The 23,249-nt window shown below is 35.5% G+C and overlaps 7 protein-coding genes across 8 annotated transcripts; 4 read left to right on the top strand and 3 right to left on the bottom strand.

Annotated features, from left to right (window-relative positions):
* On the top strand, window positions 1-1,342 carry LOC121760095 (60S ribosomal protein L31-like). The gene is made up of 2 exons (XM_042155704.1): window positions 1-161; window positions 942-1,342. The coding sequence occupies exons 1-2, from the start codon at window positions 76-78 to the stop codon at window positions 1,219-1,221; spliced, it is 366 nt and encodes a 121-aa protein (XP_042011638.1). The 5' UTR covers window positions 1-75; the 3' UTR covers window positions 1,222-1,342.
* A 2,545-nt stretch (window positions 1,343-3,887) lies between these two features.
* LOC121760005 (60S ribosomal protein L31-like) lies at window positions 3,888-5,317 on the top strand. Its single transcript, XM_042155605.1, has 2 exons — window positions 3,888-4,033; window positions 4,819-5,317. The coding sequence occupies exons 1-2, from the start codon at window positions 3,948-3,950 to the stop codon at window positions 5,096-5,098; spliced, it is 366 nt and encodes a 121-aa protein (XP_042011539.1). The 5' UTR covers window positions 3,888-3,947; the 3' UTR covers window positions 5,099-5,317.
* Window positions 5,318-5,682: 365 nt separating this feature from the next.
* Window positions 5,683-7,079, bottom strand: LOC121761011 (60S ribosomal protein L36-2-like). Its single transcript, XM_042156593.1, has 3 exons — window positions 6,942-7,079; window positions 5,941-6,140; window positions 5,683-5,856 (listed from the first exon to the last, which is right to left on the bottom strand). Exons 1-3 carry the CDS (start codon window positions 7,041-7,043, stop codon window positions 5,826-5,828), a joined length of 333 nt encoding a protein of 110 aa, XP_042012527.1. The 5' UTR covers window positions 7,044-7,079; the 3' UTR covers window positions 5,683-5,825.
* Window positions 7,080-9,110: 2,031 nt separating this feature from the next.
* Window positions 9,111-15,225, top strand: LOC121762423 (SURP and G-patch domain-containing protein 1-like protein). Of its 2 annotated transcripts, none has more exons than XM_042158301.1 (9): window positions 9,111-9,202; window positions 9,973-10,412; window positions 11,322-11,451; window positions 12,102-12,205; window positions 12,574-12,717; window positions 13,798-13,932; window positions 14,035-14,214; window positions 14,701-14,879; window positions 14,974-15,225. In XM_042158301.1, the coding sequence occupies exons 2-9, from the start codon at window positions 10,019-10,021 to the stop codon at window positions 14,998-15,000; spliced, it is 1,293 nt and encodes a 430-aa protein (XP_042014235.1). In that variant the 5' UTR covers window positions 9,111-9,202; window positions 9,973-10,018; the 3' UTR covers window positions 15,001-15,225. The 2 variants fall into 2 exon arrangements, with proteins under 2 accessions (XP_042014235.1, XP_042014234.1); XM_042158300.1 differs by having other exon boundaries at window positions 9,196-9,332.
* Window positions 15,226-19,117: 3,892 nt separating this feature from the next.
* Window positions 19,118-21,416, top strand: LOC121761668 (transcription factor bHLH130-like). The gene is made up of 6 exons (XM_042157302.1): window positions 19,118-19,809; window positions 20,138-20,439; window positions 20,512-20,688; window positions 20,778-20,843; window positions 20,924-20,992; window positions 21,080-21,416. Exons 1-6 carry the CDS (start codon window positions 19,356-19,358, stop codon window positions 21,146-21,148), a joined length of 1,137 nt encoding a protein of 378 aa, XP_042013236.1. The 5' UTR covers window positions 19,118-19,355; the 3' UTR covers window positions 21,149-21,416.
* A 191-nt stretch (window positions 21,417-21,607) lies between these two features.
* Window positions 21,608-22,361, bottom strand: LOC121761669 (non-specific lipid-transfer protein 3-like). Its single transcript, XM_042157304.1, has 2 exons — window positions 21,953-22,361; window positions 21,608-21,870 (listed from the first exon to the last, which is right to left on the bottom strand). Exons 1-2 carry the CDS (start codon window positions 22,344-22,346, stop codon window positions 21,854-21,856), a joined length of 411 nt encoding a protein of 136 aa, XP_042013238.1. The 5' UTR covers window positions 22,347-22,361; the 3' UTR covers window positions 21,608-21,853.
* A 259-nt stretch (window positions 22,362-22,620) lies between these two features.
* LOC121761670 (histone H3.2) lies at window positions 22,621-23,249 on the bottom strand. Its single transcript, XM_042157305.1, has one exon. The coding sequence runs from the start codon at window positions 23,179-23,181 to the stop codon at window positions 22,771-22,773; it is 411 nt and encodes a 136-aa protein (XP_042013239.1). The 5' UTR covers window positions 23,182-23,249; the 3' UTR covers window positions 22,621-22,770.

Below are 23,249 nucleotides of genomic sequence, written 5' to 3'. Positions count from 1 at the left end.
TTACACATAAATCGCTAGGGTTTGTTTTCCTCAGCAGACAAAAGGAAAGAGGCGAAAAACCTTGAAGCAGCAACAATGGTGGAGAAGGTCAACAAGCCAAGAAAAGAGGAGGTTGTCTCCAGAGAATACACCATCAATTTGCACAAACGTCTCCACGGATGGTATAAAACACTTCTCTCTACGAGATACACACTATGCTCTCCGTATCTGAGCTATTTGCTACCTTCTTTCATTATTTTTACAATCTCTAGGTGTTTGACGCTTAATTGCTATTATGTTATCAGATTCTCAATATTTATTTGCGATCCAGTATGTCTGAAAATGATAGATGAAATGTTGCTGTTTCAGACACTAATTTCTGCTTGAGTGATGTATGATTTTTCTATTCTGGATGATTTGATGTTCTTGGTTAATTAAAATCAGTAATTAAAAGTATGTAAGGGAAGAGGAAGCACATGAATTAAAAGAGTATGAGAACGAATTTATTGCTTGATAAATATTTAATTCAAATTATTTCAAGTAATTGTCTTTCAAAATGTAAACTGATCATTAGCCTTCTCCATATGGTATGCTTCTTTGCTCCCTGGTGAATATACTCGTATAACTAAATACTGTCTCTGCATCTGCTTGTGCTGTATAATTGTTTTTATTAGTTTTTGTTGGGTTTCATTTAGTTATATGCATGTGATAGTATTTATTACTCCAATGCTATAGTGTACTTTAGTCTTATTCTATAAAAAACAGCCCTTGCTACTAGCATGCAGTTCCATCTCTGTAAAATTGGATTGAACTTTAGGGTTATTGTTCAATGTGTTATATTGATCTAGCATAGCTATGATGTTATAATTGATGTAAACATACTGATAATATCAATGCTATAGTTAAGCTAGCTATGTTGTTGGCATGTTTTGAACTTGACTGGTGTGCTGAATTGGACTCAGTACCTTCAAGAAGAAGGCACCAAATGCTATCAAGGAAATCCGGAAGTTTGCCCAGAAGGCAATGGGAACAAATGATGTAAGGGTTGATGTCAAGCTGAACAAGCACATATGGAGCCGTGGAATCCGGAGTGTTCCAAGAAGGATCCGTGTCCGCATTGCACGCAAGAGAAATGACGATGAAGATGCAAAGGAAGAGCTCTACTCATTGGTCACCGTTGCAGAAATTCCAGAGGGAGGGTTGAAGGGATTGGGAACCCAAGTCATTGAAGAAGAAGAGTGAAAATCCATATTTTCTTTTGATAGGTTTTTATTAACTTCAGTTTTGCACTTGGGGGCTCCTCGTATTGGAAATTCAGAACAAATGATATTACGCAATTAGATAATGCATTTTCGTTTTTTCATATTCTGTTTTCATATTTATTTTTATTTTTATTTTTATTTTTTTATGATTAAATAAACATAAATTTAAAGGCCGTGATACTGGAATTTGGATGTATTCATTTCATACATAGATTTAATAGATTATTATTAGATCTTTTTAAATTGTTTTGTTTCATTTCAGAATGAATGAAATAAAACGGTCCTAAATGAACTCCATATAAAATGAATTAAAACAAACTAAAAATACATTGAAATGAATTAAAACATACTAAAATAAATTAAAAAGTGAAGGGTTAGATGGTTCAAAATTAGTTCAACATTAATTATAGTCCTATATACTCCATATATTTTCTCTATCTCTATTTTTAAGAGATGGATGGAATATAAGAAATAAGTTTATACATTATTGAATTGGAAAGGATTTTTTTTTTAAACTTACACATTGAAGCCACTGCAATGATTGAGTTGTAGAATATAAGTAGATTTTTTTGGAAAAAAATATAATTGAAACTAGGATTAGCGATTTATTTGCTACAAAATTTATACTGTATCTTCTCAACATTATTCTCTCTTTTATTTTATCATTTCTCTATTTTAACAATTTATTATCATTTTTATAAAACGAGTGCAGAAAAGTGGCTGCTGGAACTCCTAAAGTGGGACGGAAGGAGTACTTTATAGTTTCAAATCATTAATTAACGCCTATATAATTAGAGAACATATTAATTTTAAAATTAACTTTATAAGTAAAAGTCAATGGACAATACACTTCTTTAAAAATATTTGCTCACTCTTAAAAAATAAATTTTCATAATATAATAATATTACTCATATTACTTATTTTGGGAGTCTTCTTTTTAAAATTTTCAAATAATTTAAAAGTAGAATAAAAAGGAAAAATATCTCGTCGGAAGAGGCTTAAGCCCCTACCCCTCTCTGATGTGAGATTTATAATGCACTGGCAATACTTTAGTTATTTTTCCTTTATTTCTAGAGTAAAGGTCAATATTGGTCCTAAACATATGACCGAAATAAGAATTTTGTCCAAAATATTCACTTTTTGAAAAACAGATCCATAACAAATAAAATTCGTGTCGATCCGGTCCTTTTTTAACGGTGCCGTCAATTTCCGATGGTCAATCGTTAATTAGTATTTGTTGACCGGATTAGCCATTTTTTATTACTATGGCTAGTTTTTTTTAAATTTCTGAAATACTAGTAAAATAGAAAACCCTTGAATAAAAACATGAATAACATGAATAAAAAAAAATTATTCTCCCTCTCTTTCATTTCTTCTTCCCCACACCATAAAAAACCTAATTTTCTTTCTTTGCAACTTGGTCCAAATTTTGAATCTTGAATATAAGTCATTGAATCTATGTCCATGAATTCCGACAGTGTTGAAATCCATATTAAGGTTCTAAAACTGGATTTGAAACATCCACATAGCATTATGGACTACAATTTCGTCGAAGTTGAAGCAGTAAAATAAAACAAAATACAGTCAAACTAGTCCAACATATTAATTATCAATATCAAATACGTCCTGGACATTTGTAATTCTAAGCATGGCTAGTGCCGATTGATGTCTAAAAATCTATAACAAATAAGTACCAACCATCTAAAAACAGGTACTCACCATCCAAAAACCCAATACCTACCATAAAGAAAAAAATTGCCAACAACAAAAACAAGTATTTAGAGTAATATGAACTAGGGTTTGTCGTCGTCATCCTTACTTCATCTTCTTCCCACGGGACCTCACCGCCGGTAACTGTCATCGTTGCTTCCACTTCTGCGGGGTCGAAACTAGGATTCAGCGACGGGGCTTCTTCCATTTGCTTCGGAGGAGGAGAAATAAAACCGTCAGAATCAGGCTCCGAAAAGTCCGCCGCTAGTCCGGAAGTAAGGATTCGGCGAGTTCCAACCCATCTCCAACAACAGTTATTCGATTTTGGTCGGAATCAAACGAAATATTTTAGGGTTTGTCATCGAGAACAACTAGAGAGAAGAGAAAACGGTTGGTTTGATTTGGTGGAGACCAAAAGTTTCGCGATTTGTTCTTTTTGTTTGTTAGATTTTTTAATGAAATTTGAAATAAGAATTTTTTTTAACAAAATAATTAGGCCTGATTAATCAACAAAACACTAATTGATGGTTGACTGTCGGAAATTGACGGCACCATCAAAAAAAGGATCGGATCAACACGATTTTCATTTGTTATGCACCCGTTTTTCAAAAAGTGAATGTTTTGGACCAAATTCGTATTTTAGCCATATAATTAGAACCAAAATTAACCTTTACTCTTATTTTTTTACTTTATCAATTATGCATTAAAATTTATGAAATTTTGAAAGTTTATTTTGGGGTAATATTAAAATTTAATAACTGAAAAATAAATCCCATAATTTGAAATGAAAAACGAAAATGAGAATAGTAAAGTCATTAATAATGCATTCGTTACCTTACAATAGATTTATTATCAAGGCCCGCTTTATGAATAAAATAGCCCATAGAAGTAGGCCTTTTAACGCTGAAGCCCAAATAAAATCACACATAAATCGCTAGGGTTTGTTTTCCTCCGCAGACAAAAGGAAAGAGGCGAAAAACCTTGAAGCAGCAACAATGGTGGAGAAGGTCAACAAGCCAAGGAAAGAGGAGGTTGTCTCCAGAGAATACACCATCAATTTGCACAAACGTCTCCACGGATGGTATGAAACGCTTCTCTCTACGAGATACACACTATTCTCTCCGTATCTGAGCTATTTGCTACCTTATTTCATTATCTTTTCAATCTCTAGGCTTTAATTGCTGCTATGTTATCAGATTCTCAATATTTATTTGCGATCCAATATGTCTGAAAATGATAGATGAAATGTTGCTGTTCTGTAGATACTAATTTCTGCTTGAGTGATGTATGAGTTTTCTATTCTGAATGGTGGTTCAAAATCAGTAATTCAAAGTATAGAAGTGCAGCAGAAGCACATGAATTAATAGAATATTAGAATGAATTAATTCATTTATTTTAAGTAATTGTCTTTCAAATGAAATCTGATAATTAGTTATGGTAGATTCCATATATTAGCAGCACTTTTTTGCTACCTGGGGAATATACTTGTTCGACTAAATACTAGCCCTGCATCTGCTTATACTGTATAATTGTTTTTATTAGTTTTTGTTGAGCTATATTTAGAGTTATATGCATGTGAGAGTATTTATTAGTACAACACTATAGTGAATTTTACTCTTATTCTATGAAAAAACAGTCCTTGCTACCATCTTTGTAAAATTGGATTGAACTTTAGTCTTATTGTTCGATGTGTTATACGTATTGATTTTAGAATAGCTATGATGTTATAACTGATGTCATATATATACATACTGAAAATATTAGAATTCAATGCTATAGTTAAGCTAGATATATGTTGTTCGCTTGTTTTGAATTTAATTGGTGCGTTGGATTGTACTTATGACTGGTATATTGAAATGTACTCAGTACCTTCAAGAAGAAGGCACCGAATGCCATCAAGGAGATCCGGAAGTTTACCCAGAAGGCAATGGGAACTAATGATGTAAGGGTAGATGTCAAGTTGAACAAGCACATATGGAGCCGTGGAATCCGGAGTGTGCCAAGAAGGATCCGTGTTCGCATTGCACGCAAGAGAAATGATGATGAAGATGCAAAGGAAGAGCTCTACTCATTGGTCACTGTTGCAGAAATTCCAGAAGGAGGGTTGAAGGGATTGGGAACCCAAGTCATTGATGAAGAAGAGTGAAAATTCAAATTTTCTTTTGATAGGTTTCAATTTACTAAAGTTATGCACATGAGGTCCCTTGTGTTGGAAATTCGTAACAAAGGATGTTAATCAATTAGATAATGCATTTTCATTGTTTTTGTCTTGTTTTCTCATATGTGTATTGTGTAATTTGGATGTGTTCATTTCATACAGGGATTGAATTGCTATCGTAGTGACTTGCTACCAAGTTTAATCTTATTTCGACTCTCGAGCGTTTTTGGTATTTTTTAGAAGTAAAATTTGTTTTGTTTTTCATAAGAAATGGTTTACACCACTGTTTATTACTAATACTCCATATGATAAAATCTTTTATAATAGTAGTATGTTTTATTGCTACCCATTGAAGTTTAGAAATGTCAAAATTTCAAAAATGTGTTGACTAGCTAAGAAACTGGAGCTTTATTATTTTTTAGTTACGATTCACGCTCACATATTTGAAGTAACTTAAACCTATTATAATTGGACAATAATAGACGACCCAAAAGATTATCAAGACCCTTATAATGGACAATTCGTTTTTTGTTTATTTTTTATTTTGTCCCAAGTTATTTTCTAAAATAATGTATAAAACCATACAAAAGTTTCATTTCCAAGTACTGATAAAGTAAAACCAAAATGTGTCACATTTGTGCAAGTCATTAGCAAAATACATCAAAGGATGTCCTAATCAACTCTGACAAAATTTAGATCCAAGAGCATGTTCTCTCTATTTCTTCTTCTCACCACCACCAGCAGCCCTGCTCCAACAACAAAGCAGAATAAGAGATACTATTACTACAGAAAGAAACATTATATCACCATTTATTTTAAAGATAATTCACCTCATCTTTCGGAGAGCGCCAGACATCTCCTCTCTCTTCCTCTTTGCCCTCTTGTGGGTGCCCAACTTCCTCTTGGCTACCTTCAAAGCACGCTTGTCCTTCCCGACTTTGAGAAGCTCAGTGATCCTCTTCTCATATGGTGCAAATCCAGCAACTTCCCTGATAAGGCTCCTCACAAAATGTACTCGCTTGCTTGTTTTCTGTATTAAGTGAAACATAGATTTGATCATAAACAAGTTGAAAAACCAACTGGGACTACCTAAAGCAGGGGAAATGGATTTTCTACGCAATCAAAAATTCATTCCATACAAAATGTCTACATTCCAAAACTTAATCAAAATAAAAAATTGCCAACTATCACACACATCTAAATCGGTTCCTCCTTAGAATATCTCAAATCTCTAAATCAGCTCAAAGAGTTCGTGTATAACTGAATTAGTGTGTAACTATAAAACAGAGTAAGGCAACATTCAGATTTGAATAACTAAACATTAGGAATCAAAATTCTTGTTATCATATAACTACATTTGTCAGTGACTATATACAAAATGTCTACTTTCCAAGGCTTATATATCTAAAAACGGTTACTCCTTTAAATATCTCTACTCTCTAAATCAGCTCAAAGTGCTCATGTATCACCAAATTAAGGCATAACTAAACAACAGAGTAACACAAATTCCAAATTTGAACAACCAAAACATTAGCAATCAAAATTCCTACCTAAATTAGTGGCTATGAGTTCAAAGAGCTCATGTATCAGTGAATTAGGGCATCACAAAACAACTTTCTAATTTGAATAACTAAATTTGAGCATCATGAATCAATAATGTGTGTATATTTAAAGATTATCTTTCAGTAGCCAAATAAAATCAGAGATTAAGAATTTCAAAAACAAAAGGAGCAAGTAAGAAGATGACTCAAATTCAGGAATTAGATAAAAAATTACTTAAAAGAGATAGCACTGGTATGAAATTGCAATAAGAAAAAAGCATTAAACTCACCCCTTTCCTGTCTGAGGGGCGCGGCGCTAGCTCCTTTGGGGTAACGACATGACCTTTCTTCAACCCCACAAAGATACCACTGTTTTGCTGCTTCGGAGCCATGGAGAAATGGAGAAAGAAAGATAGAGGTGAACAAGTTTTTAACCTAATTATAGTTAGTGGATTTGGGCTTGGATTTGCATATGTAGTGGGCTTTCTAATTAACAATGAGCTCTTTTAAAAATGAGTCCAATTTAATTAATTTGATTTACGTATATATAAACGAATGACTTTTTATTAGTAATGAATGGTTGAGATTAAAAGCATGAAAATAGTATTTTCTACTTTATGACATATAAGTATGATTTATTTGTGCTTTAATTTAAGTTTAACCTTGTGCGATGCAAAAAATGTTAATTTTTTGTATACTGCTATTAATTAAATTTATTAAAATAAAGTTATATTTGCACCAAGCAAAACAAAAATAAATATTACTATATAAGAACAATGTACGTAATGTACAACAAAATAATACTCCCTCCGTCCCCTAAATATTGTCCCACTTTGACCGGGTTTTAAGAAATGTAATGAAAAATGAGTTGAAAAAGTTAGTGGAATGTGAGTTCAACTTTTATATATTAGTTTTATAATAAAATTTGGGTAATAACGAGTTAGTGTAGAGATGCCCAAGGTTTTCGGTTCCGGCGGTTAACCGCGGAATCGTAACCGCCGGTTCCGGTTCCGAACCAGAACCGTGACTTTTTTTTGAACCGGAACCGCCGTATTTTGAACCGTTGGCCAGTTCTGGTTCCAAATTTTACGAACCGAAACCATGCCGGAACAGCCAGTTCTGGACGGTTCCAAACCGGAACCGTGAAAACCCTTCGGAAAATCGTGAAATCTAGCCGGAACTGTAAAAAACCGTCGAAAACTGGCGGTTCAAAACCGTAAAAAACGATCAGAAAACCGGCGATTCGGAACCGAAACTGCCGGTTTTCGAACCGAAACCGGAACCGTGAAATAGTCTCGCGGTTCGGTTCCGGTTCCACATTTCTCGAAACCGGCGGTTCCGAACCGGAACCGCCGGTTTGCGAACCGTTGGCATGTCTAAGTTAGGGAAATATGAGGCCACTACCAAAAAATGATAAAAAGTGAAATTAGACAAATTTTGTGGGACAAACGAAAATAGAAAAATTAGACAAACTTTTAGGGACGGATGGAGTAATATGAATATAGTAAAAAAATGGCAAAACAATCCGACACATTACATTATTTATAATAAGAAATTTAGTTAAAGTTGCCAAATAAAACAATTCCCAGTCGCAAAATAATTGAGAGAATGAATTGGTGGTGCAAGATAAATATTACTCCATTAATACATAAATAAAAAAAATCATTATGTGTAAAATTAATTTGATGTTAAAACAACATTGATATAGAATCAGAACAATACCTAAAATCGGATTAGATTTATGCAGAAAGTTCAATGAAGAATGTTAAAAAAAAATAAAGTATTAAAACATGTGAATTTTAAGTTACAAGATATCATTTAGGAGTATTTATAATAATAAAAAAAATAGAAGTCCACCTCCTCCATTTTCTATAGAGAAAAATACTTTATAACTTCCCAGGTTCAAAATCTATAAATCTTAACCTTAACTATAAGAAATAGTTAAAAATTGAATGGTAAGGTCAAGGCTTTATAGACACACGTTTTTCTGTGAACTTGATATTTTTTCTTCTTGTATTTCAAGAGACCATATTTTCAAAGTTTTGAATTTGGTTCCAGTGATAAACCGTGGTATTTGTCATTTGAACAACTTAATGGTTTGATAATAATTAAAAAAAGTAATCTTCATTATGATAGTAAGTTAGTAACAATATAAATAGTAATTTAAACTTATCGAATAACTATGAATGGCACAAGTTATCAGTACATCAAATTAGAAAAGGGGTGACAAAACTTTTTGTTTAATTTTTGTCGTGTTTGACATTATTGAAAATTCGATATTATTAAGAGTGTTTATTTTTAAAATGAGATAGTAAAATTTGGATTTCTATTTCCATTGGTGGAAATATGGACCATGTATTTATTCCAAAGAAAAAATGTATATGGGCTCCTATTTGTTGCATAGAGTATATAAAATTCTAGTAATATTCACAATAGGAAAAAATAAATACAGTATATTAATATGAAAATTGATATAACTAACCAATTTATCAGTTTTTAAGTCTATATAGAAATTGACGTTCAATTCCATCAAAGAGAAGTGTAGAAAAAGGTGAGAAATATATGCAAATCTTTTATTACTCATTTTAATCGTGTTGACGAAAGCACAAATTCACTAACCGATTAGGGATTGCAATTGTTAATCCCTCTGAAATCGATCGTTGCAGTTCAGACTTCATCAGGTAAGCAGCTGGTTTTAGTTTTCTTTAATTTTGATTCCTCAAAAAATATTGTGTTCCCTCCTTTTGCTGGGATGGGGATTTCCTTTTGTGCTGTGTAGTTTCATTATTGGCGCGTGGTATCTCTTGCCTCCCGGGGTTTCAAAGAGCTTCTGTTTTCCTTTGCGTTTATGGGATTGAATCGAAACGATAAATTAGGTTTAGGGATTTGATTGAGCTTGTGTTATATTCCCTCTTTGTTTCTGGTTATTAAGTTTTATTCTTTGGGATGAATCTGGTGTTGTTGAATGCCTGCCTTTAGATGTAGTGGGGCTTTGTGCGACAAGAATTTATGCGTTATAAATTGGGTTAAAGTCTCCTCTTTGAATTAGTTCATTACATTTGCTTTTCATGAGTTATGTGGCTGTTCTTACATCTCGAGGATCATACTCTGCTTACAAATTGAGACAATGATGCCTCTATGCAAAATCCAACAATGCTCAGATTATTTCCGGTTGATGTAGTTCTTATTTATCATGAAGTTCTTACAATTAAGTGATACTATAAGTAATAACACTTAAACTTGCTCTGAATCCTGTCACTGTTACAGAATGATGCATATGTGTTGGCTGCTTTTGTGACTAATTTTATCATCTACTTGCAGGTCTCATAGAGCACAGGCAATCAGTGAACGTAACTAGTGCTAGGCAATGGATAAGACAACAGGCCATGGATTATTTGTTAATGATGGATCGTTCCTGGAGAGGTTCAAGCAACTTCAACAGGAGAAGGGTGAACAGTTCGAGAAATCTAAGTCAGGTTCAAACGCGTGCGTGACTCAGACCTCAAAGACTGTCGTCAGTAAAACAACTATCAATTCTAAGGCTAATATCTCTAGTAGAACGACTCAAGCTCCTTCAAGTGGGAAACTAGCATTCAGTTTGAAACAAAAGTCAAAACTTATTGCAACCCCTGTTAAGTTTGGTGAAGATTTGGATGAAGACAATGAAGATGCTGGAAATTCCTCAGATGATGGGCCAGTAAAGCGCCCAAAATTGGCCCCACTTTATTCCTCTGATCTGTCATCAAAACAATTTAATATTGGTAATTTACTTGTTTTGCTATTTTTTTGTGCATCACTATGGGTAAAATCCATACCAAGTGGCAAGTACGTCTATTGTCATATATGTCCCTGACTATTTGATTTTGGAAAATTCTATGGTCTTGCTCTCAAATATAATTTTCCCCACTTGTAGTTTTTGTAATGGTAACCAGCAGTTTTCCAAAATTTTCATTTTCCTATTACTAGGGGAAAAGAGTTCTGTTCTAATAGCAGGTTTCAGCCTTCTTTCTGGCTCAAAGTGTCGTATGAACTCTTTGTAGATAGGAAAGACTTCGAAAACATGTTGATCAAGATTTGGTTAACTCAAATTTATATTCTAATTCCGTTCCTTATATCTAATGGTGCTAGTTTGCCCTGATAGAAGCACATGCACATTCATATTGCACCAGGATTCCTTAAGTGTATTGCTATTATTTAGTGATTTTGTTTTATAACTAGTTCTCATGCTCGCTTTGCATCAACACCTGACTGTTCTTTTCTTTCTTCATTATACTTTTCTGTATCTGCTGGTCTAAGTATTGATTGTGCTGATTAATGATTCACATGCTCCAAGACCTATCTGAGCTCATGAGCTGAACAGTTATTTGCTAGAGTATTGAGTATTCTCCTAAAACCTATTTCCAAATGCATGTGGCTGATATTTTGTCCATCTATTTTAGACCATGTGTTGGGTTTTCATTGCCTGAGTAACAGTCAATCAGATAATTAGAGCAAAATATTCGTGAATTACTTTTATTTGGTGAATGCAGCTTATTTTAAATTCATATCGACGTTGGTGGAAAGAGGTGTTCAGTGAACGATTTGGAATATGTGACTCGCCTGCTAGAAGAGTAATTTAAATTCTCTTCTTCAGGGTGTAAGTATTAATCAGTTCTTTGAGTAAAATGCAGCACCACCACCTTTCCCTAGTGATCCTATAGTGAAGAACGTTGCTGATAAATTAGCAAGTTTTGTGGCTAAGAATGGGAGACCGTTTGAGCACGTGACAAGACAAAAGAATCCCGGAGATACTCCTTTTAAGTACGTTGGATTTAATTTCTGGCTGCTCTTTACGGATAAGTCTATTTCTTACTCTTAGCTTCATTATGTATTATTAGATCATCATGTTATCCAGATAGAATTGTATGTATATTGTTATCAGTGAACAATTTCTCTGAAAGAAAGGGACCATTTTCTCTCTCATTTTTTAATGTTATACCTTTCTCTCTTTGCTCTTCTTCTATTATGTATGGTTTGGTTTAGAAAATAATGATACGGTTAATATGTTTCCTTTTCTTACTTTCTCGTTCTTGAAGTAATTGATCTTGCAAAGTGTTTTCTTTGATTTGACCTATGAACAGTAGTAGCCTCCATCCGAATATTTATGATTTGCTTCAAATACAATTTATGATTTACAATCCCTTGTGTTGTATACTGTGGTGAGCAAGTAGTTTCATTAGCAAAGCAGCTTTACATATATCACCTCTTGTCAATAGTTCTATAACTAGTTTGTGATATCTATGGATCACAAATACATTGGTCCTGTTCTCTGATGATTTTATTGCTTTTACTTGTATTTCTGTTTAGTACCCTTAAATGCAAGGATGGAGTGTGCTCTATGTTTTCCTAAAATCATAAGTTTGTGCATTGCTTGTTATTACTATAACGAGTTCAATTGGTTTCATTTGCAGGTTTTTATATGATGAGAACTGTTCAGAATACAAGTACTATAAATATCGACTTAGTGAAGAGGAGAAGGCTTTGCCCCAATCAAAAGATTCCCAGACATTACAAAGTAACGTCTATTGATTTCAGCCATTCTGCTTCCAATTATAAGCTGAAGTTCTTTTAATCAGAATTATAGATAAACTGCAATAAGTACATGCTATGAATTTTTTATTTACAGTTTCCAGAGACCAATTCCCGTACTTGCTTTAGAATAGCCTCCTAACTCATTCTAAAAGTTTTATGTGAATAAACATATCTGTATATATTGTGCGTCTTTTCTTGTCCTAACTAATTTCATTCTTGTTTACATTGTTACTGCATGAGTGCATGTCTCACACAATTAAGCTTCTATGAACAAAATTTTGCATGTGTAACCCATTATCGTCTGATCGGTTGCTTTGTTAATGTGGCCTATTATTTTTATTGGTGGTTTAGGCAGTACAGTTCCTAATTCAGTGGGCAATTCTCTGAGGTCACAGCAGCTAGTTAAATATCAAACGCCTGCTTCAGCTTTATATGAAGCCACAGAGAACCTAAGATCTTCCCATGCATCATATCAGACAACAAACCGAAAGAATGGTACTTTCTTGTATTCAACCTATGTTCCTTCAATTTCCTTGATCAAATTATGCCTCCCATTCTCTATTTAATCATCTGATTCCATTTGCATCAATGGGGAGTGTTTACAGCAATTGAATTCTTCTTCTGTTTAGGATCCTACAATATTTACTGATTTGACACGCTCCTGTATAAGAAATATTTTAGGGTTCTCCCCAGTTTGAATAAATTTGTTGGAAACTGACAGTAAGATGCCTAAGCAAGACGACTAAAGAGAAAAAAAATTATGATACTGAAATTGGAAAGGGAGGATGTTTATTTCCAGGAATCGAAATTAGTAATCAAATTCATCAGTGATAATTCCCTGCCCTGCAATCTTTCAATGAAACTCAACTAAAAAAGAAACACTAGCAAAAGATACATTCATGGTATAATAACCTCAAGTCAATAAAAATTGATCAGATCTTCCCACCAAAAACTATACTATTGTATTAACTCTTAAGCATAAACCTAACTAACTGTTTTTCCTTCTTTGTTTAGACAAGGAAGTAGGAACTAAGGATTTTTTGTGCAAATGTTGCTATCCTTGCTATCATGATACTAAATTTTGCGCCCTTCAGGGTCTGAAGAAGCATTTCATCCAGCCATTTTGACCGAGTCATGGTTTCCAGGCTCACAAATTCTAGCTGGTTTTGGAATTAAATGATAGGAGCAACATAAGCAAGGTTTTTATACACGCACACTGAGTATTGGTTTCCAGGCTCACAAATTGTAGCTATGTTTTGATTTAAAAATGTAGGAGTAGAGCGACATAAGTAAGGCTTATTACACACACAATATATACATATATATAAAAATATATTTCTATGTGTGTCTGTGTGTGTGTTGCCGATCTGCAGATGACATGTGGATTGAGGTTCCACAGTCCAGTATTCCTTTCTTCTGCACTCGTACATGATATTTCAGGGAGACCTCTTAAAATACATCTCCCTGATAGGAACTTGCTGAACCTAATAACTGATAGCTTCTGATAGCTTTGGTCCCTAACGATTTTTGCCATGCATTTGACATCTGGCGTTTGCTTGTGCCAAATACTTTTAGGTGAATCAAGTGGGCCACCTGGTTCAGATCCTATTGCCATGATGGAATACTACATGAAGAAGGCTGAACAAGAAGAGAAGCTGAGGCCTTTGAAAGTGTCAAAAGACGAGATGCCTCCACCTGCTTCCCTCCAAGGTTAAGTTTCTGTATCCATTCTTTAGGAGTCCCTAGTTTGCCAAATTGGAAAAGCACCAGTACCAGTAGTAATGGATAATGTCCATATTATTCAATAAACAGGTTCTAGTAAAAAAGGGCATCACATGGGTGATTATATTCCTCTCGAAGAGCTTGAGAAGTTCATGGCTGCCTGCAATGATGTATCTGCTCAGAAAGTTGCAGAGGAGGCTGCAGAGAAGACAAAAATTCAGGCTGATAATGTTGGTCACAGGCTCCTATCTAAAATGGGTTGGAAAGAAGGTAATGAAAGTTGGTCATACTAGCCTACTTATATGTGAATTCTTCCTTTTCATTCTTGGATTTTTGTTTCAGTTATGTCCTTTCTGCAATATCCTGTGTTCTGGGATAATATTATTTTATTGATGTGAATACCTACGACTTACTTCTGCATGAATTCAGGTGTTTGTTACTCTATTCCTTGGATAGTTTTCTGCAGTGATTGACAAAATACATAATTGAGAATAGTATCTTCACTTGATGTGAAACCATGTGTATATGTTCTAATTATTGCTATTTGCTTTGTTTGAAAATTAAAGAATTACGGGAAATGATATTCTATGGTGTAGTTGCATATGAGACGTGTTAGCTGCTACTGATATTCTATGGTGTAGTCTACCAGCAAAATTTACTGGTATTTACTCCTACAGATGGGTTTAGTGTGAGCGTTAGTTTGTCTCGGCAGTGATTGCAGTCTGTATAGTTCTAACATAATGGAGATAATTGCAGGTGAGGGTCTGGGGAGCTCAAAAAGTGGAATGGCAGCTCCTATTATGGCTGGGGATGTTAAAAAGGATAACTTGGGTGTCGGTGCTCAAGCTCCAGGCGAAGTCAATCCCGATGATGACATCTACGAGCAGTATAAGAAGAGGATGATGCTAGGCTATCGTCACCGACCAAATCCTTTGGTATGGTTTTCACCTATTCTCATTACACCCTTTCATACACAAGCAAGGTGATTGTTTAATCATCTAAAGCTGCACTATTTCAAAATATTTGCAGAACAATCCACGGAAAGCATATTACTGACAACATTTCAGTAAGTATCCCCACTTGAGAATAACCAGAGTTCTCCATATATTTGAAGCTGCTTGTTTTTGTGTATTCTGGAACCATTACAAAATTCATTACAAGTTGGTGTTATATTTGTTTGTACTGTACCTAATTATTTTATTTTTCCTGGTCTGTACGCACTTTATTTTCCATTATTTTGCCCCATGGTGAATGATGTCTAGTTGGTGTTTTGTGAACCAATCATTCTGTGTGTGTGTGACCACAATGTTGTGGGCATTTCTTGAATTGGACGTCCCACTTTATATGGATAGAAGTTTGCAACACAGCCTAATCTTCAAATAAAGAATCTCACCAGATCGAATCCGTATCCCTTCCGATGAACAAAATCTTGGTTTCTCGTCGTCTTCTACTTGTATCCGGTGCGTTATTAGCCTTGTTATTTCTTAATTATACAATGGTATCATGCTTATATTCTCTACCTTCAAGTCATACTTTTTTCAGTTTCTCATTGATTCTTTTGTCATTGATCAACTCCAAATGTCATATTTCATCTTTTCCCTAAAATTTTGGATCGAAATAATTTTTTTATGTTGCGTCAGCCGAGTTGATGACATTCGTAGTTATTAAAATCGTAGCAAAATAAAAGTCAGCTGTATATTTTTTACTTTTTAATCAAACACACAATTTCTTTCAATATAAAGTGAATCCGTTAGATAAAAAGATGAATTACAATTGATAGTGTGTACTCGACCTAAGATTACAATATTACATGCTATAAGTCAAGTATTTCTATTTACAATTGTAACTATAAATAGTAGTCTGTGTCACGAGTCTTTGAAACATTATAAGGTGGTATTGATTGTTATCATTCTTATCACATGGTGTCCAAGGTTCAAACGAATAAATAATTATCAAACATGGCTTCAAAAAGGCATAAAAAGTTGTGAAACGTAGATGAGATAGTTGACTTTGTTAGTATATGCTATACAAACTAAAATGTTCTCAACTTTTCGAGCTATTTAGGTTGGCAAATAATTTATTTAAGGTAGATAATGTCTCCTACCAAATGTATATTAATTAGGAAATAAGTTGCATAAAGTAATCGCGTCACGGTGTGGTTCCTTTCTTGTAGGAGCCGTGTTGAAATGGTCATATTATTATCACTCGCAAATAATAATATAAATGTCAAAGGAGAAATGGAACGAGAGGGATGAAAGTGAGCAAAACTCTGTAATTAAATAAACATAAGTGTTGCTTTTAAAATCATAGAATTCATATTGTTTAGCTACTCATAGACAAAATAATAAAAACAATAATTATACGGAACTTGAAATAAATAACTAGTGGTTTTATCGGTTGAATCTTGAAGTCTTAAGTCTTTTCTTGCTCGGATCTTAAGAACTCCTTTGAAAGATGGATGAATTTATGGAGGATGAAATATGATGGGACGATGAGAGTGAAATATAGGATGGATGAATTTATGGAGTACGAAAGATGTTTTGGAGACTCTAAGATGAATGAATTGATGAATGGAATGTGTGTTTATATGCTTGAAAAAAATTTGAGATATAATAGGAATTGAATCGCATAAGGTATATCTTCAACATAGAAAAGATTGAGCTTTTGAAAATAGTGCAAAAATCACGAAACCTGCAGGGTAATTCTTCTATGCTCCATATTACATGTTCGTTAATTAACTAGCACCTTATTATTAGCTAGTTACATATGGTAATATAGTCGACAAGCCGTAGACAAATTTATTCTTGACCTTTCAACTAATTATTAGTCCATGGACCACATGTTTAATCATTTCTATCGAAAATTACAATCCCATATATCCATTAAAATAATGAAATGCTTTTAGCATATAATACAATTAAATAGCCCGGGACCATTCTCGAGTGGTGGGGATAAGGATAATTAATAATGAAATTAATATCTGGATTCATGCATCTCATATGTAAATCAAATAACCTTGTTTAGAGTCTCTGTTACTACTTTTCAAGTGTATCGCCCACCTACTTTCTCTCACCCCTTGACCATAAAAAAGGACTAAGCATATGATTATGATAATGACTAAAGATTAATCTAGTTTATATATTCAATGTTACTTAAATCTGATCTCGGCTAATCACAATTAGCATAAGCTCCTAATTGCCCCTTCTCACTAGTCAAAGATACCATCCCTCACAAGAAGGAAAGAACAAGATAGCATTCTACAATCACTTTCATGGTTTTGATACATTTCAAAAATGGTTTACAAAACCACCAAACCCTTTCAAAACCATGGACTCATCAAAAGTTTTTTTTTATTAAAAAATTATCTTTGTTTCAATTTAATTAAATTCTATCATATCCTTATGTTTGTGAAAAATAAATAAATTATTTAATTTACCAGGATATATTTATTGTTGTTTGAGTGAATATTATTTCTAGAAGAGGTATGTTGTGTGTATATGTATTTGTATGGGGCTGTAAAGTTGCTCCTCAGATTAAGGAGAGAAGACAATAAAATATTTAAGGAGAAAAGGTAATTACATATTAGGTGTTCTTTGTTTATCTTATTTTGAATGGATATTTATGTGAAATCAAAACTTAAGTACAATCAATTTGATATAAATATAATTGTTTAATTAGTGAATGTTTATGAAACTAAGTAGTTTCATAAAATGATTGGTAAACATATTTTTTGTGTGGATAAGGGCCTCGCAATAAGTGGAGTGGTGCGTAGGGTGAAGTGCACTTTAAGTGTGGGCAAGCACAGGTTTTTCATAAAGGAAATTTTAAAAGTGTGTGGATAATATATTTAAAATATAATGTATATTTAAATAGTGAAATTATAAGTGGGGGTAGGGCATTTTACGAGCATGCATTGTGAAGATTTTGATCGAGAAGTTGTGAGGACCGATTGATCGATTGAATGAACCGCAACGAGAAAAGGAAAACGCAGCGATTACGTGGTTCGGCTCTAGGCCTACATCCACAGGCAGAAAACTAGTGTATGTGTTTATTGATCACTCAAAGAAAGGTTTTACAAGAACACTCAATTCTCTCGGAGAATTACAAGTAAAGCACGCTCTCAACTGGCTCAAAGTCGACCTGCTTCGAGAGCACAAATGCACAGTTGAAAACTCTCTTCTTTTCTTCGATCTCTCTTGAATTCTGTTGTTGTGGAATGAGAGGAAGCATCGTCGCTACTTAAAGGAAGTTAAACTCAATAAATTCAGCTCAACCGCTAGCTTTTTCGCAAATTCTGTTACAATCGCCAATCCAACGGTCATCTTCCTTTCTCATTGATCAAATTGTTTTCCCTTTTTTTCTCCTTGATCAAGCTGCCTTCCTTTTGTTCCTTGATCAAGCTGCAGCCCCACCGTAGTCTGCAACTTTACCGTGCGCATAAGCTTTGATCTTGATCAGCTCAATACACTAACATGCATTTCATACACAAAATAAGCATCGTAAATTTATGAATTGTTTATATGTAAATACAAAAATTTAAATATTTTCTGTTTTTTCTGAACATTTGTTAAAGCTATACACACAAACTTTTATTATTTTTCTTCTTTTACTCCCAAAACTAATTTTCTTCAAACTGAAAATCCATGGCTATGCCGAAAATGTTGGTGTGGCAATAACAATATTGTTTTTAATATGAGAAGGTAAATTGCTTGTAAATATAGGAAAGTTTTGATATTTTCTGATTTTCTCCCGAATTCTTGAGATTTTTTAATTTTCTTTGACGGTAAATGTTTCTCTAGCATCCAATACTATACTGAACTTGGGTATGATTATTATAAACACACATATTTTCAATATGAGTATAGCAAACCCATTCTTTCTAGACATTGTCTGCACCAAATTAATTCACAAAAAAAATATTATCTTAATAATTAAACCAATAAAATGTAGAAGGAGCTAAACTAGAGCGACTCACCAATAAATTTTAGGTTGAAAAATTAATGAAATGATGACGTGGAGGCAGTGACATGGCAATGGATATATACGCCTAGAATGGGGGTTCATGATTAGTCCGGATGCAACTCACCATTTCGACAACTTCACGTGTTCAATTTCGTAAATCCGATAAATCCGCACCAATTATTTCCGCTCTATATATACTCTTCTGCTCCACACACACGCACGCACGCACTTCCTTTCCTCGACTTTGCAATTCCCTCAATTTAACGCACAACCTCCTCCTCTCTCTCTCTCTCTCTACCTACATCTGTTTTGCACCAAAAAAGGATTCGATTGATCGAATCTATCCACCCACTGCTTTCCACCACCATTCAATCCCATTACCTCTTCCATTTAAAATTCTATACGAGTTTCCATTAATGTTTTCCAATTAAAACCTCTTCTCTCCAACTATGTTCAGCTCAGACGCCATTTCCAGAGACTTCCTCCACTCCAATCCCTCTCACACCGCCAATTTCAAGCATGACACCGATTTCTTCACCAATCATGATCAACATCAACACCAGCAGCAGCAGAGCTCCGGATTAGCTCGATACCGGTCGGCGCCGAGCTCCTTCCTCGCGGCGCTTCTCGATTCCAACACCGATAATAACAGCAGCAGCGGCGATGAATCGGATGCTTTCTTCTCCGCGCTCATGGAAGCGCCGCCGCGCGATCTCAATCCCAAGAGTAGTATGAAGCAGGAAGATGAGGCGGATCCGGAGCCCCGATCCGCGCAAAACGGGTACCCGGGCGGGTATGATGGATCTTACTCTGTGGGGATGGAGCATCACAGGTTGAGAGATCAAAATGGGAATGGGTCTAATCTGCTCCGCCAAAGCAGCTCTCCTGCTGGATTCTTCAATGGTAAATTACTTCTTCTTCTTCTTTTCTAATTTAGCTGGAAAAGTTTGTTGCTTTTCAATGAAGGGTGGAGTTGACTTTTGAGCTGGCTTACATAAATATTTCCTACTTGCAATATTTTTTATCTGTATCAATTGAATTAAATTAAAATGATATTGGAGAAACAAAATTCAATGCAAACTTTAGGTTTTGAAGTGCCTCACTGAATGATGGATTCTAAATTTTCCTGTTTTAGCTGTTAAGTGTTTGTGCATAAATCTTGGCATGGTTGATTGTGAGTTCAAGTAGTAGTATTAAATATGGAGTGGTTAAGACTTGTTTTGGGCCTCAGGTTTTGGTTTAATGGGAGAGGCAGGAAACTACAGAGTTCACAATCCTGCAGAAGACAGTTCATCAGCTTGTGGTTTGAGTAGTTCCATGAATTTGTCATCGGCTGCATCTTCTAGCTCGAGATTCATGCCCAGCATACCCGAAACTGGAAATGAGAACGCATTCAGCCCTGAAAATGGTCGTCTGAGAAACGGGGCTGCCTTCCATCATGATTCTTGGAATGAAACATCTTTCAACAGTTTGAAAAGAAACAGAGACGGTGATGCGAAGATGTTTTCCGATTTCAATGGATTGGAGAATGAGGTAACCACATTTCTTTATACGTTGCTGCATATTGTCAGTTACTTCTGTTGTTGAAATCCATTGTTACTTCAGAATGGAGAAGCCAGGAAAAAGTCCTCTGGTTTAGTATCGCATTTTAGCTTGCCAAAGACTTCCACGGAGATGGCTGCAGTTGAGAACTTTCTGCAGTTCCAACAAGAAACGACCACTCCTTGTCAAGTTCGAGCAAAAAGGGGTTTCGCCACTCATCCTAGAAGCATTGCTGAAAGGGTAAATTTTCTAGGATTTGGAATCGTAGTTTCTCCCATTCAAACAGAGGAGTTATTGAGAATAACAGCATCTCTTGCAATGATTTGCAGAATAGACGAACTCGGATTAGTAAGAACATGAAGAAGTTGCAAGATCTTTTCCCCAATATGGATAAGGTAGATTTTGTAAGGGTATTTACATTTGGAATGGTGTTCATCTTGTTTGGTGTATTTGCTGATTCCGTTTATATATGCAGCAAACGAACACAGCTGATATGTTGGACTTGGCAGTTGATTACATCAAAGAGCTGCAGAAAGAAATGAGGGTAATGAAACAGATACATCATCTCTTTCACATTGAACATGCTCACCAACCTCATCTTCCCTAATTATTTTCCCTCCTTTCTTTATAGGTGCTCAACGATGCGAGAGCAAGATGCGTTTGTTTAGGTAAACCTCACCAAACAAGTCCTTCCAAGTAGATGCTTCTGGCAAGACGAAAACCAAGTGCAGTAGATGAGTATATCCTTCAGTCTTGATTCACCTGCGACCTCACCACCCACGTGTCGAATCCCGTTAATGTGGCCTTTTCCCTATTGTTCTATGTATGCGTGTTGCAAGTTCCAACCCTCCAGGAAGAGGAGGGGGGAGAAAAAGGAGGAAAGACTAAACTCCATGTTGTAGTATTATTTAAACTGGTAAATGTTTTTATGAATAATTTTTGTTAAGAAAGCTCCTGCATTTTATGCATTTTTTGGTGTTGTCTATCCGTTCTTGTAATGCTAGATGAGTGAAAAGTCACAGACAGGACCCACCTAATTCTTTGAATATGGAAGGTTCCATTTAGATCCCACCACATAAATTATTGTGATTATGATTATCTTGTGCCTTTAGTTATATAGAGATTGCTCTTGAGTGTTGAATCATTTGATCATGTCTAGTAGTGGTAAGCAACTTAGAATTTATGTGTATGAACTAGGAAATAATGGATCTGCTACTATGAGCTCAATCCACAATATAGAGAAACTATTTGTGCAGCAAGATTAACAAGAAGACAACAGTTACTAGAAAATTCAAAACAAGGTAACTAACAACCTATTACAATTTGGCCACACACACTTATTAGACCTCACACAGTAGATGCAGACATTGATCCAATCTCATAGCAGCACTCCACAGAAAGCTTCTCACTTGGACGTTTCACCTGCACAAGAAAAAAAAACACTTTAAAATCAACCCCAAGACAGAAAATGCAGAGTGATCAATTGATGGCAGCATATGTATACATGGCTCAAAGTTGGCAGTGCACTTCTCCGGGAGCTGAGTAGCCATGGTGCGATCAACCCCAGAAATGGGAGGCCCGTTAACGAGCACGCAGAGACAAGGTTGGCCTAGCGCTTTGATGGAAGCACAGCAGGCCTCGGTTGGGGGGATGGGGCTGAAGGGAGCAACTGCTGACCTGCACGGGATGAGCTGAACGAGAGCCGAGAAGAAAGTGCTACCACAGGGATGGGCTGTGCTTTCCTGCGCCATCACCACCACCACCAACATCAAGCAAGCTAGCTTCATATTCGTGTTCATTGTGGCTGCCTTTGTCTTTGGGATCATCTCTCTTGGCATATATATAGTGCAGCCTGCAGGAGAGGATGATGCCTTCTGGTGCTTCTCTCCTAACTCCATCACACTTCATTCATGATTTTTACGAAAATCATGAACATCAACTTAATTTTATATATATAAAAATTGGATATTTAGTACTCACATAATTAAAAATCCCAAAATTGGGGGAAAATGGCTGTGTTTCTGAGTAATGGTCATGAAAAACTTAAACTTGCAAATTTTATACTGTTCTATTCGGCTTGATTATTCATTGTTGCATTTGCTAATAATTGTAACAAAACTTAGAATTAGATCTTTAAAGCACAGAAAATATCTAAATCACCCAATGCCGAGATTAATTGAAATTGAATTTCATTGAAATTGATAAGAAACTAGGAACCCTAACGCTGAAACAACTTTTTTACACTAATTCCCCAAAACGAAATCCAACACAACCCAAACCCTAACCCTAACAGAAGATGATTCCAATCCGAGTGAATTAAGCCTAAGCGCGCTCGCCTCTGATCCTCCTAGCGAGCTGAATGTCCTTGGGCATAATGGTCACCCTCTTAGCATGAATGGCACAGAGGTTGGTGTCCTCGAACAGCCCAACCAGGTAGGCCTCCGCCGCCTCCTGCAGCGCCGCCACGGCGGAGCTCTGGAACCTGAGATCCGTCTTGAAGTCCTGTGCGATCTCACGAACCAGGCGCTGGAACGGCAGCTTGCGGATGAGGAGCTCAGTGGACTTCTGGTACTTCCTGATCTCACGAAGCGCGACGGTTCCGGGGCGGAAGCGGTGGGGCTTCTTGACGCCGCCGGTGGCGGGAGCGGACTTCCTGGCTGCCTTGGTGGCGAGCTGCTTCCTCGGCGCCTTGCCGCCGGTGGACTTGCGAGCGGTCTGCTTGGTGCGAGCCATTGATGAAAATGAAGGAATGCGGTGTAGAGACAGAGATTGTATGTATGGATTTGAGTGATGGATTGGAA

The sequence above is a fragment of the Salvia splendens genome, chromosome 13, assembly GCF_004379255.2.
Source record: "Salvia splendens isolate huo1 chromosome 13, SspV2, whole genome shotgun sequence".
Classification (NCBI taxonomy): Eukaryota; Viridiplantae; Streptophyta; class Magnoliopsida; order Lamiales; family Lamiaceae; genus Salvia; species Salvia splendens.
The sequence above is the reverse complement of the archived record's forward strand: the minus strand, read 5'-3'. Positions and strand labels throughout refer to the sequence as shown.

Excerpts from the sequence above, each read along its gene's own strand:
- LOC121761669 (XM_042157304.1), bottom strand. The coding sequence starts at position 22,346 with ATGGAGTTAGGAGAGAAGCACCAGAAGGCATCATCCTCTCCTGCAGGC.
- LOC121760005 (XM_042155605.1), top strand. The coding sequence starts at position 3,948 with ATGGTGGAGAAGGTCAACAAGCCAAGGAAAGAGGAGGTTGTCTCCAGA. Across the intron at positions 4,034-4,818 it reads CACAAACGTCTCCACGGATG|TACCTTCAAGAAGAAGGCAC; the intron begins GTATGAAACGCT and ends AAATGTACTCAG.
- LOC121761670 (XM_042157305.1), bottom strand. The coding sequence starts at position 23,181 with ATGGCTCGCACCAAGCAGACCGCTCGCAAGTCCACCGGCGGCAAGGCG.
- LOC121761011 (XM_042156593.1), bottom strand. The coding sequence starts at position 7,043 with ATGGCTCCGAAGCAGCAAAACAGTGGTATCTTTGTGGGGTTGAAGAAA. Across the intron at positions 6,141-6,941 it reads GCCCCTCAGACAGGAAAGGG|AAAACAAGCAAGCGAGTACA; the intron begins GTGAGTTTAATG and ends CACTTAATACAG. Across the intron at positions 5,857-5,940 it reads GGCGCTCTCCGAAAGATGAG|GGCTGCTGGTGGTGGTGAGA; the intron begins GTGAATTATCTT and ends TTGTTGGAGCAG.
- LOC121761668 (XM_042157302.1), top strand. The coding sequence starts at position 19,356 with ATGTTCAGCTCAGACGCCATTTCCAGAGACTTCCTCCACTCCAATCCC. Across the intron at positions 20,440-20,511 it reads TCAATGGATTGGAGAATGAG|AATGGAGAAGCCAGGAAAAA; the intron begins GTAACCACATTT and ends TTGTTACTTCAG. Across the intron at positions 20,993-21,079 it reads AGCTGCAGAAAGAAATGAGG|GTGCTCAACGATGCGAGAGC; the intron begins GTAATGAAACAG and ends CTTTCTTTATAG.
- LOC121760095 (XM_042155704.1), top strand. The coding sequence starts at position 76 with ATGGTGGAGAAGGTCAACAAGCCAAGAAAAGAGGAGGTTGTCTCCAGA. Across the intron at positions 162-941 it reads CACAAACGTCTCCACGGATG|TACCTTCAAGAAGAAGGCAC; the intron begins GTATAAAACACT and ends AATTGGACTCAG.
- LOC121762423 (XM_042158301.1), top strand. The coding sequence starts at position 10,019 with ATGGATAAGACAACAGGCCATGGATTATTTGTTAATGATGGATCGTTC. Across the intron at positions 13,933-14,034 it reads TCCACCTGCTTCCCTCCAAG|GTTCTAGTAAAAAAGGGCAT; the intron begins GTTAAGTTTCTG and ends TTCAATAAACAG. Across the intron at positions 14,880-14,973 it reads GTCACCGACCAAATCCTTTG|AACAATCCACGGAAAGCATA; the intron begins GTATGGTTTTCA and ends AAATATTTGCAG.